Source organism: Lygodium microphyllum, chromosome 24 (genome assembly GCF_053477565.2).
Source record: "Lygodium microphyllum isolate KBCC chromosome 24, Lygodium_microphyllum_v1.1.10, whole genome shotgun sequence".
NCBI lineage: Eukaryota > Viridiplantae > Streptophyta > Polypodiopsida > Schizaeales > Lygodiaceae > Lygodium > Lygodium microphyllum.
In genome coordinates, this window is record NC_141158.1 from 48,988,585 (window position 1) to 49,006,109 (window position 17,525).

Genomic DNA, 17,525 nt, shown 5'->3' on the forward strand with positions numbered 1-17,525 from the left:
CAAAAGAATTAGTTACTATATTGAGAAGAATGATTCTTAATATGAGATTTTGTGTTACACTTACCAGAGATGCTTTTGGCACAACCATTATCGAGCCAATTCTCCTCTTTAAAAGCTTATGCAACATTAGTCTCAATCTCCTATCCTAATCTAGTTGACCAAAGGTCACATAACATAACCCATGTAGCCTTTTACTATTCAAAAAAAGCCTATGCAATATCTACCTTTCAATCTCTAATCTAGTTGATTATGGGACACACAACCAACAAGGCCATTCAGCCTTGCCCTTCGACACCCCAGGAGAAAAGAGACCAACAAATGAGCTCAAAGGCTACTTCCTTAAGAATTTCCCATCAAACCATAAGTATTCTAATGTGATGTTACAACTCGAGCTCAAACACTGCCATTAAAAAGCCCTACACCAAAACTATTGGTTTTCTTTTCAAGCAAGCAAGCTAAACACTGGTCTAGAAAACTAGTGTCATATAGTTGCTCAAACAATTTGGCAAATTCAAATGCCTCACGCGGCAAAGAAGTTTTCAATCACATAGATTGGGCATTTAAAAGGGGTACAAGATCCCATGTGAATTGCACGAGTTTGTGGGATGCATTGCTCGGGAAAGGAAAATCACACAAGTGCAATTGGTTTGCATTTTGGCCAATGCATCCATCATATATGCTAAGAGAACTAAAACTAGGCTCTTGCTTCTGGCCTTGAAAGATGGAGACTGAAAACCATCTCACTTTTAGGTGCCCAATTTATGCAGTTTCAATAATTAGCCTCGTTTGAACTAAGAAATACAACTTGATTATTATTTCCCGACTTGCTACACCTATGAATTACAGACATAAAAGATTGAGGTACTCATGGGCACGGATAATTTAAGAAATGGTACAAGACCAGCAACAGCAACTCCATAGCCAATCGAGCTCTGCTTTTCTTGTAGCACATAAGAGGGCAAACCACTTGCTTGCATTTGCTTATACTCAGCTTGCATGCTTATACTCCTAAGTTGTTTATACATCTTAGGAATGCTAAAGATGAAGTACAGATGGCATCCAAGCATTGTCATTTTTTGTGCCCTTTTGAACTCTTCTTTGAGACGCTGCCATGTTGTATCTTGTATCTCTGCTGTTGTGTGTGGATTTCTCTGTCCCTCCTCCATTGAAGTAGACTTTTCACCCCTCTTTCTTATGTTTTTTGGAAACACTGCCATTCTGTTTTTCGCCCCTTGAACTACCTGGACTCCTCTGTCCATCCACTGCTGTACTCCCTGCCGCCTTCCTCTTCTTCTTGGCACGCAGGACATCCCTCTTTTCCTCCCTGAGAATTACTCCCAAGTTAACCATTGATACATGAGAGAGATAAGTACATGGAACCACACAAGGAAAAGCACCTCGACTGTAAGATCTCTAACAAACTTCAACCAAATTTTGAGACCTAGGAAAAATACCTTAACTTTGAGATCTCTTCCTTGGAAGGGAAGCTCTTAAAATCTCTTCTTAATAACCTCTTCCGTTTTTTCTCAGTGGTGGGGCCAGAGTGGTCCTCCTCTGTTAACTCTCCATTGCCAGATCCATTAGTAGTTCTAATGTTATCATCCACAACCTGCATTCCGTCTTTGATGCTGTCCTGAGACGCATGTGCACAATCATTCTCACTCTTGCTCTCCAGTATCCTCCCTTCCGTATCATCCCCGGTCGAGTTCCGCTTATCATGATTGCTGAGCTTCCTTAGCTGCCATATCCAAGAATTTGTTTTCTTACCAAAATACACAGAATGCACACCCGGTTATCCCCACAAAGAACATTAAGTACTCACCTTAGCAACAAAAAACCCATCTAGATTGTGAACATGGGGATAAAAGCGACGTGTGTTTGATATCGAAGGATGAAACCGATGCTCTCTGAATCGTGTAAACCTGATATGACAGAAAACCAGTTGGAGATTAACAGCTGACGAAATGTGGTTTGGAAGGGAAGTATTATTCTTGCAGTCCATACCCAGGTCGGCCAAAGTCCAGCCCGCATGGAACAACCTTAACATCTCGCTTTCTGAGGGCATAATCAATGACAGCCTCATTCTGATGGGCAAACCAAGAAAGAAAAACAGGCAGCTTATATCAAGCATTGCCATCTCCACTGTTGCTATAAGTTGCAATAGATGCATAGCCCTTTTACCTCCGCAACTGTAATTGAACAGGTTGAATACACGATGAAACCTCCTGACTTTGAGAATGCATCCACCATGTCTATTGCAGCTAGAATCAACTCCTGAAACCCATAAAGAACTATAGTACATGAAAAAACAAAAATGCATGAAAGAATACAGGCGGGTATAGAAACTTGTTGAAGTAACAAGACAAGAAACCACCATTTCTAGCTAGCATAAGCAAAGAAATCATAGGAAGATACTCGTGATAGTATAACGAGGGAGTGGGGAAGGACAGAGGGAGTGTGACCGACATAGTAGTTGCAAAACAGAATCCAAGCAAATAGCAAGCGTTCACCTTCTGAAGCACTGCACATTTTTGGATATCCAGACTGCTTTTGGAGACTTTCACAGATTGATCCTTCGAAATAATCTGCACAGAAAAATAATATAAGATTAAAACCCCTAAAAACTGCCCTTTTCCCACTGACCTTTATGGAAATCCTGTGGACAGTAAAATAAACTTAAGACTTTTGAGGCACTCTACAGTAGAATCTTTATGTGCTGATAGGTTTTTCTAGTGCATATCTTACACCAGTTCCACTGCATGGTGCATCTAGCAGCACTCGATCAATTCTGTTTAGTCCAACAACCTTGGGTAGCTGAAAGCAAACATCGTATGTTAAATTAATTTGGCTGCCGATCCAAAGTAACACAATGTACACCCACCCCTATTTTTTCTCAAATTTAAACTAACCTCTCGCCCATCATAATTGCAAATGATGGTATTTGAAACACCCATCCGATGCAGATTCGCAGTCAGTGACTTTAATCTTTTTTCCTTGAGTTCATTTGCAAAGATAATTCCTTGGAAAGTAATGCGATGGTTTAGTATTGAATGAATATAAAAAGGTATGCAACAAATATTATCAACAACTACAAAAAAGTCTGGCACAGATATTATCAACACTAGTTTGCAGGCCACTATACATCAGTCCCATCTGCGTTACTAACCTTCCTAGTATAAGCAATTCCTCTCGATACTTTTTGAGAGCACATTAAACACACAATGTGGACAATTAAGATGTAAAAACCTGTATTCTTCAGCAAAGCAGCTATATATGTAGTCTTGCCTCCAGGTGCTGCCCTGCAACAATTGGAAAAATGAACTTACAACACACGATGGCAACATGCTAGAAATTTTTTTGAAAGTCTGAACAGTTTAATATCAACAAGGTCATACGCCATATCAACTATTGTCTCTCTTTCCTGCGGTGCCAGTGCCATTACGGGAAGAAATGAACTTGCACTCTGGAGCTGCAGAAATAGTTTCAAAAGGAAGCTGCTCAGCCCACTTCTAATGCTGCATGACTCTTAGGAGAGCACATGGTGCAGAGCAACAAAAGCTTACCATATAATGCCCTGCCATGTATTCTGGTGTTGCACCAATAGGAACTTGCGAATCATAAACTACCAGTCCCACCTTTCAAATAATACAGAAAACTCATTGAAACAAGAGTTCCAAAACCAATGCCACGTTGATTTGGACAGGACTGCTAGCCATTATTATTACACACAAATACAGAAGGGCACATGAATACCATCAGCAACTCTCACTCGATAAAAGCTTGCATGCTTGAACATCAAAGTTCTTATAAGAAACACCAACCTTAGACCATTTACTAAGAGGGTCTAGATTAACCCCTCTGTTGATAAGTACCCCTGCAAGATCTCGCCGTCTAGTCTGCAGATTGAAAAGTTACATGTAAGAACAAAGAGAGCATCTTAGCTTACAAGCTGACCTAATTAATAGACAGCAACTAGCTATAACAAAGTACTACCACTGCACATATACAATTGTCCTCTGTGAAGACAAAGGACTAAAGCCTTTTAAGCTAATAGGGTTGTGTGTGTGTGCGCGCGCGCGCATGTGTTGGGGGATAAAAAAAGCTTTCTTTGTGAGCCGCTCAAACCAAAGTTCATCTGAGCAACTGGAGGGCAAGAGCAGCAGCAGCACATACCAAACAAGTCATTAGGGAAGTAATAGTACTAATCCAAAGGACATGCAATCCCTCAATATAAGATCAAAATACCTCCTCCAACAACATGAAGTGACAAAATTCTTCACTCCCAACAACAAAGGAAAATCACTGGTGAATATGTCATAAAGAGGGGGCATATCACAAGAGTGTCATCTTTAATGAAAAGCCAGTGCAGGACAGTTCTCCAAGGGCCAAGAATCAATAAGCCAATGTCAGCAGGATGTGTTTTTACAAGTTCAAAAGTAATATAAGCTTAGCTCGTAGGTCTTTGGGCAGACAAGGCATTGCATAAGTTGTGCAGGACGTGGGTAGGGCCATTAATGGCAAGGATTTGATGTGTGTGTGCATGCACGCACAAATGCGCCGGGTATTTGAACACAATTCTCCTTTGAAAACAAGATTCAAACAAAGTTAAGGAAAAAGTATAAACTGATTTAAAGATCGTAATGTCTCGACATCTTTAGAAGTTAAATGTCTAAACAACATCTTATAAATCATGTGACTATAATATATATAGTTTAAAAAAGATTCTTCACACTAAAGTCTCCAAGGTAATCCTAGGATACTTTAGATCATTAAGGTAAAAAACACTTCCAAAAAGGGCCCTTTCTTAATCCCTAGATTAAGAAAACAGCCAAAGAAATTTTGCCACATATATAAGAGTTTAGGCTTCCACGGCATGCTTGTTATGGATACCCAAGTTTTGATTCTATTCAACAAGTCAGTTGGAAGGGTATAGTAGAGGGGTTGCCGAATTTCCCTTCGAAGATTCCATCTATTTGCCCTAGCTATTTGAGGGGCAAATACCATATGCACCTATGCCCAAGGCATCTACTTGTAGGGCTTCTATATCTTTGCAGCTTGTCCATCCAAACTTGTCAATTGTGTGGCCCCATGTGCATGGTATTATTTGGCAAGGCCAAATACCTTACGCCCCTAGTTGATGATTTCTCAAGTCCCTCTTTGTTGGAGCTCAATTCAAGGTTTATTTCCAAATTTGTGAGTAGAAGACCTTTGTGGAAAAGTAGTCTCCTTTGAAGCTTCAAGGAGGACCTTAGAGAAGAGTTCGCCTCTCATAAGTTTGACAAGTTTTCAATTTTGTAGGCAGCAAGGCATTCATATGGAGTTTGCTACCAACACGCCATCAAAGAATGTAGTGGAGCGATAAAACATAACCATGTTGAAGATGGCTTGAACACCAAGGATTATCCCATACCCTTTGGGATGAAGTATTACCGACAATAGATCTATTGCAAAGACAGTCCACATTGTGGAGATATGGTAGGGTTTGCAAAAGAAAACATTGAGTGCCCAACCACAACCGAAACACAAAGAACTCAAACACAAACGCAAAACACAAAAACACAAACAAAGAAGGAGAACTTTGAAGTGAACGAAGGAATGCTATTAATGAAGAAAAGAATATACAAGATGCTCAGGGGGAGAGCTGTCCAACAGCCGATGGCTATCGTGGGAGTGAGCCAAGGGAGGTGTCGATGTGTGTCATCCACCGGAGATGAATCCAGAGTGCAATAACCACTAGTCAAAGTAAAGGCTTTTGGCCTAGGTGTGGAGTAATTACACGATTAATTTAATAGAAATTGAAAGATTAAATCAATGCATAAGAATCCTCGATCACAAATGAAAGACAACGTATTAATGAGCAAGAGAGAATACAATGCTCAAGGCGACCACAATGAACAATGCTACACTATTGTGCTAATGACACACAAAGTGTCTTTTTATAATAAAATGAAACCCTAACGGCCTAACTGTCAAAGAAACTCTAACCCTAGTATCATTTAATACCTAGTATCACTTAGTGCCTAGGAAGCTAGGGGCAACACTTGTGTTTAATGACAGTTTAGATACCTAGGCCTAACGGTATTATTTAGCAAGGCCAAATACCTTACACATTGTATTTGGCATCAATGTGTAGTCCATGAGATGACCTAAAAAGTCCCCTCCATGAAATGGGCGGACTGATCTAGGAACAATGAAAAAACCCTAAAAAATAAAGAAAGATATAAGATTATATTTGCACAGTTCATCCTTGTCGACATAGCAACCTATGGAACAAAGAATGACAGACCACAAAACAAATGGAATCAAGTTCAAGGCTTGTCAAAAAGCCCAGAACTTTGGTTGAGGAAGAGCCTTTATTAAAAGATTTGCTAAGTTTTCAATGGGTACATAAGACAACTCTATATCTCTAGCTAACATCCACTCACGAACATAATGGTAATGAACTTTTATATGCGTTGTTCGGGCATGGAATACTAGGTTCCATGCAATGACCAAAGCACTCTGGCTATCAATGTAGATAAGTGTCAGAGCCATCTAGTGCACATGAAGATCTGCAAGTAACTTGAAGAGCCAAACACACTCCATTGTGGTTGTGAATGGTACTCTATACTCGGCCTCACAACTAGAAGTAGTAATTGTAGTTTGATTCTTGTTGAACCAAGAAACAAGAGATGTACCCATGCAGAAGCAGTTGCTACTATGAGAGACGCAAGAATCTAAACATCCAACCCAATCGTTGTCAGAATATCCATGCAAAGAGATTGTAGTTTATCCAACCCAATCGTTGTCAGAATATCCATGCAAAGAGGTTGTGAACGATACCCTATACTCAGCCTCACAACTAGAAGTAGTAATTGAAGTTTGATTTTTGTTGAACCAAGAAACAAGAGATGTACCCATGCAGAAGCAGTTGCTACTATGAGAGACGCAAGAATCTAAACATCTAACCCGATCATTGTCAAAATATCCATGCAAAGAGATTGAAGAATCAAAACATTCAACCCAATCGCTGTCAGAATATCCATGCAAAGAGGCTGAAGAATCAGTTGTGTAGAAAAGGCCTAGATCATGGGTGCCTTTAAGATACCGAAAGACAAGTTTCCTTGCCCGCCAATGAAATGAAAAAGAGTTGTGTATAAATCTGCTCTACTAGAAGACAGCAAACTAAAGATCAAGCCTCATGTGACACAGATAAATCAAGTATCCAACAACCTATCAAAGGATCCGCTAGGATCATCAGAAGTGAATCTAAAACCAAGCTCCAAGGGAGCAAACAAAGGCTTGCAATCCTCAAACTAAAAGCACTAAAAAAGCTATCCAATATACTTTGACGGTATCATAATGATGGCCTCATGTGACACACATAAATCAAGTATCTGTCAGAAGTGGAGCAGCGGTGAAAGCATAAACATGTGCTGAAATAAACTGCTGAAACACAAGACAAAAAGAGAAAAGAAAGAACACGATACAGATGAGAACTCAGATGTATGCACGGGAAATGGAATCCATATATCTGAACACGAGACAGTCGCATACAACAGTGAGTCACTGGCTGCGTGGGCACTGGCACTGGCTCCTCTCTCCACAGAGTCTGCAGATGGTGAAGATGATGATAATGACTGAGGAGGAGCCACTGAGTATATATAGACTGAAAAAGTGGGGAGCAATAATGCTGGTCGGACAGCATTAAAGCTGGCCGACTGGTGCATAAAATGCTCCACTGGCATAAAATGCCACACCAGAAAAATACCTAAAATACCTAATAAAAATGCCCAGCCCAGATCAAGCTCAGACTCACACATGAGCTGACAAATACTCTGCTAACACCCTCTCTCAGATCATGAGTGATCTGATACAATACAATAGTACAATGAAAAGGAATCAGAAACTATACAACATAGAACCACCAAGTAGAACCATGGATACCCAAGCAGTGGGTGATCAAGCCACCACCAAGGTGCCTCGGAGAGAACCTGATGTCGATGTCGATCATACCAAACATCTGAAAATAGAGAAGATCATAGCATGTCTCTGTGTCCATCATCAATGTCTCGCAGTAGCATACAAGACCATCCTGTCAAAAATGCCTCTGAACATAGGTGACCATGGATTCCCCGCCTTTGGCCAGACCGCCAAAGTGTCCCCTCATGTGAGCTCTAGACGAAAGCCTCCCGCCCTCTGTCAGAGAACCAGCTCATCATGAACCTGGATGTCAATCCCAGCTCCAGGATTTGATTCCGCCAGACTGAAGTGGATGCATCAGGGACGTCCCTCTCTGGAACCTGTGCACCTGTATAAAAATATAGATGAGGCGCGGCTGCCCCATCCGAACACCCGCTCACACTCCCTCTCTGGCACAAGAGAGTCGTGAGGGATGACCTCATCACCACCACTAGAAAGCAGCCGAGGAAGGGGCCACCAAGCCCTTCCCGCGATCCGAAGAAGAGGATCCCTTCCGCGCCTTGGACTTCACCTTGGTCGGAGGATCGGAGTCGGAGTCCGATGAAGGAGAGAACTCATCGGTAGAGTCAACATCCCGCTTCGTCTTCTGCTCCTTCTTCCTGGAAACCGCTAACTTCTTGCAGTCCTTCCGCAAATGTCCCTTCTTGCCACAGTGGTAACACTGGGCCTTTGACTTCTTCTTCCCGTCACCCCTCTCTGAAGCTACATAAGCCTCACCTCCATAATGTGCCGGAAGCCGCCCCTGTAATCTCAAGGATGCCTCATGCAACTTATCATCAGGGGAAGTGTACGGAGGAGCCATATGGAGAGGAGAAGAAGAGAAGTAGAGAAGAGATGGAATTTAGAGAGGAAACACAGCCAAAACACAAGCACAGACTACAGAAAAAGAGAGTTCACATGCAACATAACCCAAAATCTGATCAATAGAAGACAAAATCTGCTGCAGAAAGTCAAAAAATCAATCAAAAACTGCCAAAAACAGAGAAAACGGCCTGAAGGAACAGCCACCCAGCCACGAGAGATGCTGAATCAGCAAAATGCAGGCTGTAAACTGGAGAAAACAGGTAGTAAACTGTCGCTAGCAGCTGCAGATGAAAAATGCAGGCAGCAGAGGGTGCGTAGGCAGCAGGCGATGGCAAAACTGCAAAAAACGCAGGCTGAAAACAGCCCCAAAACAGGGCGCCTGGCTGCAACAGCAGTCGTCTGATCAGCAGGGGTACAAAACAGTCCTGAAATCAGCAAGAAAACACAGCAGAAACACAAATCCTGAAAACTGATACCATGTCAGAAGTGGAGCAGCGGTGAAAGCATAAACATGTGCTGAAATAAACTGCTGAAACACAAGACAAAAAGAGAAAAGAAAGAACACGATACAGATGAGAACTCAGATGTATGCACGGGAAATGGAATCCATATATCTGAACACGAGACAGTCGCATACAACAGTGAGTCACTGGCTGCGTGGGCACTGGCACTGGCTCCTCTCTCCACAGAGTCTGCAGATGGTGAAGATGATGATAATGACTGAGGAGGAGCCACTGAGTATATATAGACTGAAAAGTGGGGAGCAATAATGCTGGTCGGACAGCATTAAAGCTGGCCGACTGGTGCATAAAATGCTCCACTGGCATAAAATGCCACACCAGAAAAATACCTAAAATACCTAATAAAAATGCCCAGCCCAGATCAAGCTCAGACTCACACATGAGCTGACAAATACTCTGCTAACAGTATCCAACAGCCTATTGATATAAAGTAGTATCAAAGGATCCGCTACCATCATCAGAAGTGATTCTAAAACCAGGCTCCAAGGGAGCAGACAAGGGCTTGTAATCCTCAAACTAAAAGCACCAAAGAAGCTATCCAATATACTTGGATGGTGTCATGATGATGCCCCCCTCAATGGTGGCAAATTGGATACCCAAGTAATAGTGAAGGAGACCAAGATTTGTCATGGCAAAGGTCTGTTGTAAATCAGCCTCAAATGTTGCAATTTGAACAGCATTGGTCCCAATGACAAGCATGTCATCAACATAAAGTACAAGAATAATAAAATCAGATCCATGATGTCGAATGTAAAGAGTAGCCTCAATAGGGCTATTCTAAAATCCAAGATGCAATAGATGAGAATATATGTGAGTATACCAAGCCCATGGAGCTTGCTTTAAAGACTACAAAGCCTTCTTGAGACAATAGACTTTGTGCTCGAAGCCTTTGACTGCAAATCCCAATGGCTGAGAAACATATACCTTTGCACCTATCAATAGCCCATTAGCAATGAGATTGAGAAACATATACCTTTGTACCTATCAATATCCCGAAGGCTAAGAAACATATTCCGAAGACAACAACCATTAGCAACAAGGTAGGCTTTGTACCTATCAATTGAACCATCTAACTTTCTTTTAATTTTATAAACCCATTTGGTACCTTTTGTATGCTTACCGTGAGGCAAATCACATAGCTCTTAAGTGCCATTCTAATGGATGGAATCAATCTCTACCTTCATTGCTTCCACCCAACAATCATCTGAAAAAGCATCTTGATAGCAAAAAGGTCCTTCATTGCACGTTGTAGCCACCAATGCACATGCAAGAAGATTACCTTGTTTCTTGAGAGCGGAGGCTTGTGTATGGGCAGCCAAAGGAAGAGGCTGCTTGCCGTCCTAAAGAGTGTTTAGCAGCCAACAAGGGACTCTTTTAGGCTGCTGAATTTCAGCCCTTGTGTGCTCCAACTGATCATGAATAGGGGGACTGCTCATCAAACAAGGTATCATAATGCTATTCTAGCTGTAAATCAGGCTGAATGGGCTGCTGTAATGTATATGTAGGTGGTGAAAATGAAGGCTGAGAAGAAGGAAAAGCCATGGAACCATTTTAAAAAAGTGGTAGTAGGCTGTCAAAGATATCCGACGCATCAATAATAGGCTGTTTTTGCCAGTCCAACAAGGGGTGAGAAGCATTTTTGGTGAAGATAACATCTTGGCTGACAATAATCTTGCATGTAGAGAGTTGATAAAGCAAATACCCTTTGCTTTTAGCACTATATCCAATAAATATGCCGCAAACAGCCTTATCATCTAGCTTGTGCCTCTTCTAAGAAGGCATATGGACATATGCCAATGAACCCAAAGTCTTTATGAGTTAGAGCTAGTCTTCATATGAGTTAGAGAGAAGGCATATGGACATATGCCAATGAACCCAAAGTCTTCATATGAGTTAGAGCTAGTCCATGTGAGTGCACAAGGCTCTTGTGGGACACCTGTTCAAAACATAAGCAGCACATAGAATAACATCGAAACAAAAAGAATTAGGTAAATTCTTACTCTTCAACATGCATCTTGCCATCTCCATGAGTGACATGTTCTTCCATTCCGCTACTCCATTTTGTTGTGGAAAGTAAGGGATGGTGCATTGATGATGAATACTTGGAGATGCAAGATACTCGGTACAAAGGGTCTGAATACGAAAGCCGCTTTGATTCTCCACCAAGGCAATAAAAGTCTTGAAGTAGGAAAAAACTTTAGACTTAGTCTTCAGCTCATATACCAAAGTGAATTGGGATTTTTCATCAATAAAGGTGACAAAATATAGGAATCCACCAAGAGATTTGGTCTGCATAAGACCCCAAACATCATTGTGAAGAAGATGCAAAATACATGGAGAAGGAAGATAAGGATACTTAGGAAAGAAAAGTCAACACATCTTACCATGTAAACAGCCTTCACAAATGTGATTCGATAGCAAGTGATGTTTGGAAAATCTCTATCCATGTCCTCTAATTGGAGCTTCATCAATGCTCAATAGTTAATGTGACCAAGCCTCTAATGCCATAAATATGTATCTTGGAAAGATTCATTTGTTAATAAGACATTGTTGATAGGATTTTCAATAGATTGTTCATTATGTGTCAAGACAATAGACACCTTTAGTAAGGTTGTTTGTCAAGACAATGGAAGAAGAAACTTGATCATCATATACCGCACAATAGGAGCCATCGAAAATGACCTGAAACCTTGAAGTTGCAATGATTAAGATAGAAATAAGATTCTTCTTGATGTTGGGCACATAGAGAACATCATGCAATGTGAAAGGAGTGCCCAACCTACACATGAACAGTACCTTTAACTACATAAGAGACATTGTTAGCACACATGATTGTACCCCCTTTAGCTAAATGAGAGAGAGAAAAATAATGCTCGGTAAGAGGTAATGTGCTTAGATGCACCACTGTCAAAATACCAAGTAGAAGCCGCATCAATGATAGAAAAACAAGTATCATGAATAGAAGGATTATCCTAACACTAAATGAAAAAATTATAATCCTTAAACTGAGTATAGTTCGCGGTCTCGCGTATGAGGGCAAAACCAGACTCCTTCTCCAATGCAATGTTCTTACGACATTCAATGATATCATGCCCCGTCTTTCAATAATAATCATAACTCTTGGGTTTGTTAACTATATCCTTTGAAGGGTTGGAAGAGGATGGACTAGTATGAAAGGATGTCTTCAATGGAAAAGGAGTGGAAGTGGAAGGATGGATTGTACCCTTTGAAGGGTTAGAAGAGGATGGACCAATATGGAAGGATGTCTTCGATGGAAAAGGAGTGGAAGTAGAAGGATGATCAGCATCAAAGTTTGCTGATTTTTTACCAGCACACTTGTTTTTTACTTTCAATTTGGATTTTCCACGATGATGAGTGAAAAAGGCCTCTTCAATTGCCATAGTAGCATTGCAATTGAGACGGGTTTGTTCTTTCTACAACAAAAGAGACACAAGCTAGTTGAAACTGTAGGGAACTACCAACCACAAAGTGGTAGCGAAACCTTGATATGACTCTGGTTGGCCATTAAGAGTGATGGAAACAAGCTGATTATCGAGAACCACTTCATCAATATTTAATAACTATTCACAAAGATCTTTGATTCTGTGAAATAGGCATCCATATTACCTCCCCCTTCCATGCAAACATCTTCCAATTGCTTAAGTAGGTAAGCAATACTCACTTCATTGTGCACTTGATACAATGATGCAAGCTTATCCTACGCATCCTTGGCTATCTTGCATCCATATTACCTGATTCTGATGAGATAGGCATCCATATTGCCTCCCCCTTCCATGCGAACATCTTCCAATTGCTTAAGTAGGTAAGCAATACACACTTCATTGTGCACTTGATACAATGATGCAAGCTTATCCTATGCATCCTTGGCTATCTTGCATGATTGGATGTGTGGAATGATACCTCTCTTCATGAATAAAGTAATTAGGGCATGTGCTTGGGCATCACGGCCATCCCCATGAATCTGCTCTTGAGTGGGAGGCGATGTGGAAAAGGAAGATGATTCGGAATCATGAACCACCTCTCGAAGTGGAGGCGAGAGGTGGTGTTGGTATTGGAGACACCTACCTTTTCTCGATACCATTGACAATATGCCATAAATTCTTTGTGAAGCAACAAAAACATATCGCATCATGTAAGCCCACATTGGGTAATTGGAGCTGTCAAGCTTGTTATCGGTGCCAAGCATACCCAACAAATCATTATTATTGCTGGCCATGAGTGGATATCAAAAATAAAATAAAAACTTCCAAGTGAAGAGAGAGAAAATAAATGCCTGAATAATGATGAAACACTGATGGAAGAGATAAATGCCCGAATAATGATGAACCACTGATGGAAGAGATGCTGGCTGCTTCAACGCAGTATAATAATATGAAGAATAATAATTGTCTCTTGATGTTTTCCTGCTGAAGAGGGAGAAAATTATGCTGAAAATAATAATTTTCAGAAAGAATATATTACCCAAACAAGGCGGCAATCAGCAATGTATGAAATTAGAGTGGCTGAAAATGCTCCAATAATGTGAATAGCAGCAGAATTTGAGAGAATTTTCCCAATAAATGCACCAAAATAATGGAATTTGTCTTCAATGTCAAGAGAAAACAGGACCAGCAGCCAAATAATATCATTTTTTAGCACATCAAGGCCAAAAAAATGAATTGAGGCAAATGCCCCAAATTTCAAGTGCCTCGCAGGTGAATTTGGGCAAAAGCCCTAAATTTTACCTGAAATTTGAATAGAAATTGAAGAAACTAGATAAATTTATCACCCAATAGGTATCGAGACTGCCACACCTCAAGCTGAACTGAGCCTTGATTTTGATGAAAATTGATGGATTTCAGAAAATCCCCAAATTTTCCAAAGAAATTTGGATGAGATTGAGCTTGAATGGTGAAAAGCCCCAAATTTTAACGGGAAATTGAAGAGAAATTCAAAGACTTTTTGTGAAATTTTTACCTGAATGATGTTGAATGTTGCGCCTGTTGATGAATTGAGCCTCAATGTGGATAAAGAATGCCAAATTTTAGAAAATATCCAAATTTGGAGGTGAAATTCGAACAAAATTTGGCCAATTCAGTGTGAAAAGCTCCAAAATTCATAATGATTGACGGCACATTTCTTCAATTCAATGAAGATTTTGGGAAATTTGATGGAAACCCCCAAATTTTCATGAAGCTTGGGCACAAATTGAATGAAATATGAGAAAAACCCCAAATTTGTGCTTGGGAAGGGGCTTGTGTATAAACAAGGGCCTACTCGTGTAAAAGAATAAAAATAAGTGGTAGACTTTTATTTTTAATTTTAAAAAGAGGCTCAACTTGTCAACTAACAAGAAACACGGCGTCAAGTTATCAACGTGTTTCGATGTGGCAGGTCAATCATGACGAACGAGCAACAAGGCAATGACGTGGCATGGGGGCTAACCTTTGGCAGCAACAGTTTGCAAACTGCACACCACTTAGCAAGTCGGCTGATTCGGGAACAAGTAGCGTGCATGGCCGAAGACGGCCAACGTCAGGCACCTGGCAAGCAGGACATTGAGGCAGCTTGCACAATGGTGATCAGCAACATCAAGTGCATGACAAGGGAGTTACTGCTACAGGGACTGCCAGCAATCATAGTGTGCAGACTGCTAGCAAGTATGGGCAGAACAGAATGGTTCGAGGTAGAGGCGGAGGCAGGTCAATCATGGCCTCTTTGACAGTAATGTTTGTTGCTTGTTCATGCAACAAGGCAATCAAGCGTCGATGACAATGACAATACAGTGACGTGCAATGATCGGGGACAACTAATCAGATTGACAAGAGTCGGTGTAGTGGCAATGGCTTTGTGCAACAACCATCCGAGGCATAGCACTCAATGGCAATGGCTATGTGGAATGTGGTCGCAAGCAATGGCAATGGCGATGAAGGTAGGCCTCTTTGATATCAGTGTTGGCCTAGGGGCGGAGTAATTGTACGATTAATTTAATAGAGAATGAAAGAATTAATCAATGCACTGATAATAATAATAATAACAAGAGGAGGAGGAGTGCCCCGAAACGGACCGCAAGATGTCGAAACGCCGGTTTGCCGTTTCCGTTTTGGTCCGAAACGGCCGGTCCGTTTTCACAGCCCCGAAACACCGTTTCGGGGTACTAAGATATGTACCTTGACAAACTCAATACTCTTGCTATCAAGTACATCCCTGATAAAATGATACTTCACCTGTATGTCCTTTGTCTTTGCATGAAAGACAGGATCCCATGCTAGCATGATAGCACTCTAACTATCACAGTGGATTCCTGTCCTTTGGGCAAATGCACCAAATCCCAAGTGCCATTTTTCATGAGAGATTCCATCTGTGACTACATAGCCTTATGCCATTTCTTACTATCTTTTCTGTCCATTCCTTCTTAGAAGCATGATGGCTCACCACAATATGTCAACATGATATAATCAGCCACATAATTGACACCACAAACAAACCTATCTAGTCGTCTTTGTATTCTAGTCGACCTACGAACCAAATGATAAAGATTTGCCGACTGTTCAACCTACAATTCTGCATTAGCAGCTTGTTGTTCTGCAAGTTCGATGTGCTGTACAACTAGTTCCGATTGTTCCAAAAGCATGTGTTCTTGCTGAATTTGTGGTACATCATGGGTAATATCTTGCTAATCATTTTTAGCATTATTCCCTACATTTTCAAGGACATTTAAAGCAAGTATTTGCTGTTGTCTAGCGAGTATCCTCTGTTGTCCTATCAATACATCTTCCCTAAATACAACCCTTCTAACTTCCTCAATCTTTTCAAGTTATTTGTGGATACAATCTTCCCGGAAGATAACATCATTGCTGCATACAATTTTCCTTTTTTCAGAATCCCATAACCTATACTCCCATTTCACCCTCATCACCATATCCTAGGAAAATACATTTACGTGACTTTAGCTCAAGTTTGCTATATTCTTCCTTGTGAATGTATACAAGTGCCTCACAATCAAACAATCTCAAGTGAGCATACAAAGGTGGCTTGCCCAATCACACTTCTTAAGAGACTACCCCCTCCCCAAAGACCTATTTGGTAACCGATTATTCAAGTGTACAGCTGTCCTAACAACTGTTGCCCAAAATCCAGAAGGTGAAGCAATATGTGACAGCATTGTATAGACCCTATCTTGAATGGTCTTGCTCATACGCTCTACAACACCATTTTGGGATGGATTATGAGGGGCGGTGAGCTCCCTTTTAATCCCTTTGCTGTCACGAAAGTCCTAAAAGACTTTGGACACATATTCTCCACCATTGTCAAACTGAAGACACTTTAATGTCTTGCTAGTCTAAATTTCAACAAGTGCCATAAATTTTTTAAATTTATCCAAGGCCATTTACGACGGATTGGATAAATCCATACTTTGCGTGTGGCATCATCAACAAAAGTAATGAAATACTTCTTTCCCCTTAGAGATAATCCCAACATTTGACATACATCTGAATATACCAACTCTGAGGGTGAAGACTTTAAAGAAAGAGATATGTGACATTTAAGCATGCTTACCATAAATACAATGATCACATTGTTCAAAATCAGCACACCTCAAGGGTAACAAATGACCCAAACAAGAAAGCACTTTCATTCCAATTTGACTCATATGTCCCAACCGACTATGCCACAAAGAAACACTTGGTTGCTCGGTTATGGCGACTACATAGTCATGCATGCTAGATACATGCAAAGGATACAAAGCATCACTTTTGGAGCCCTCCCTACTTGCAACTCAGAGTGCTAGTGAGGGCACCAAATGGAGGCAAGAGATGAAGATGATGATGAGGACTGGCACAAAAGGTGAAATGCCTAAATAAATGACAGAGTGAGAGGCAAGCAGCTATAAATAAGGGTAAATTTTGAAATTATCCAACTTGCATTAATGCAAGTCAAACCAACAAATAATGCAATAAATGTCAATTGTAATGTACTCAATGTTGCCCATGTGCCCGATAATCCGTCTTCCCCATGGAAATAAATGCATGCCTAGAAATGAGAAAAATAGGCTACCAAGTGACAATGCAAGGATGAATCTTTGCCTAAAATATTTGAGATAAATAAATTGACAAAGGGCAAATACATGGTTAGAGGTCCTAATGTCCTCATCTGACTCAAACTAAGGTTCATAGGGAGGAGATAACCATGCATGAAACACATGATTGCTAACACCCTCTCTTAAATCTTGGATGT

The 17,525-nt window shown here is 40.8% G+C and overlaps 1 protein-coding gene across 2 annotated transcripts in view; it reads right to left on the minus strand.

Moving 5' to 3' along the window:
- Positions 1-536: 536 nt before the first annotated feature.
- Positions 537-17,525, minus strand: part of LOC148015065 (26S rRNA (cytosine-C(5))-methyltransferase NOP2B-like) — a 58,915-nt gene continuing 41,926 nt past the window's right edge. For both annotated transcript variants that reach the window (XM_087665353.1, XM_087665354.1), the window contains 12 exons: positions 3,822-3,896; positions 3,564-3,635; positions 3,396-3,469; positions 3,247-3,299; positions 2,910-3,019; positions 2,746-2,814; positions 2,511-2,585; positions 2,182-2,274; positions 2,005-2,084; positions 1,823-1,922; positions 1,455-1,738; positions 537-1,324 (listed from right to left, as the gene is read on the minus strand). In XM_087665353.1, coding sequence (XP_087521479.1) covers positions 1,180-1,324; positions 1,455-1,738; positions 1,823-1,922; positions 2,005-2,084; positions 2,182-2,274; positions 2,511-2,585; positions 2,746-2,814; positions 2,910-3,019; positions 3,247-3,299; positions 3,396-3,469; positions 3,564-3,635; positions 3,822-3,896 — 1,230 coding nt within the window. In that variant the 3' untranslated portion in view covers positions 537-1,179. The remainder of the gene's footprint in view (positions 1,325-1,454; positions 1,739-1,822; positions 1,923-2,004; positions 2,085-2,181; positions 2,275-2,510; positions 2,586-2,745; positions 2,815-2,909; positions 3,020-3,246; positions 3,300-3,395; positions 3,470-3,563; positions 3,636-3,821; positions 3,897-17,525) is intronic.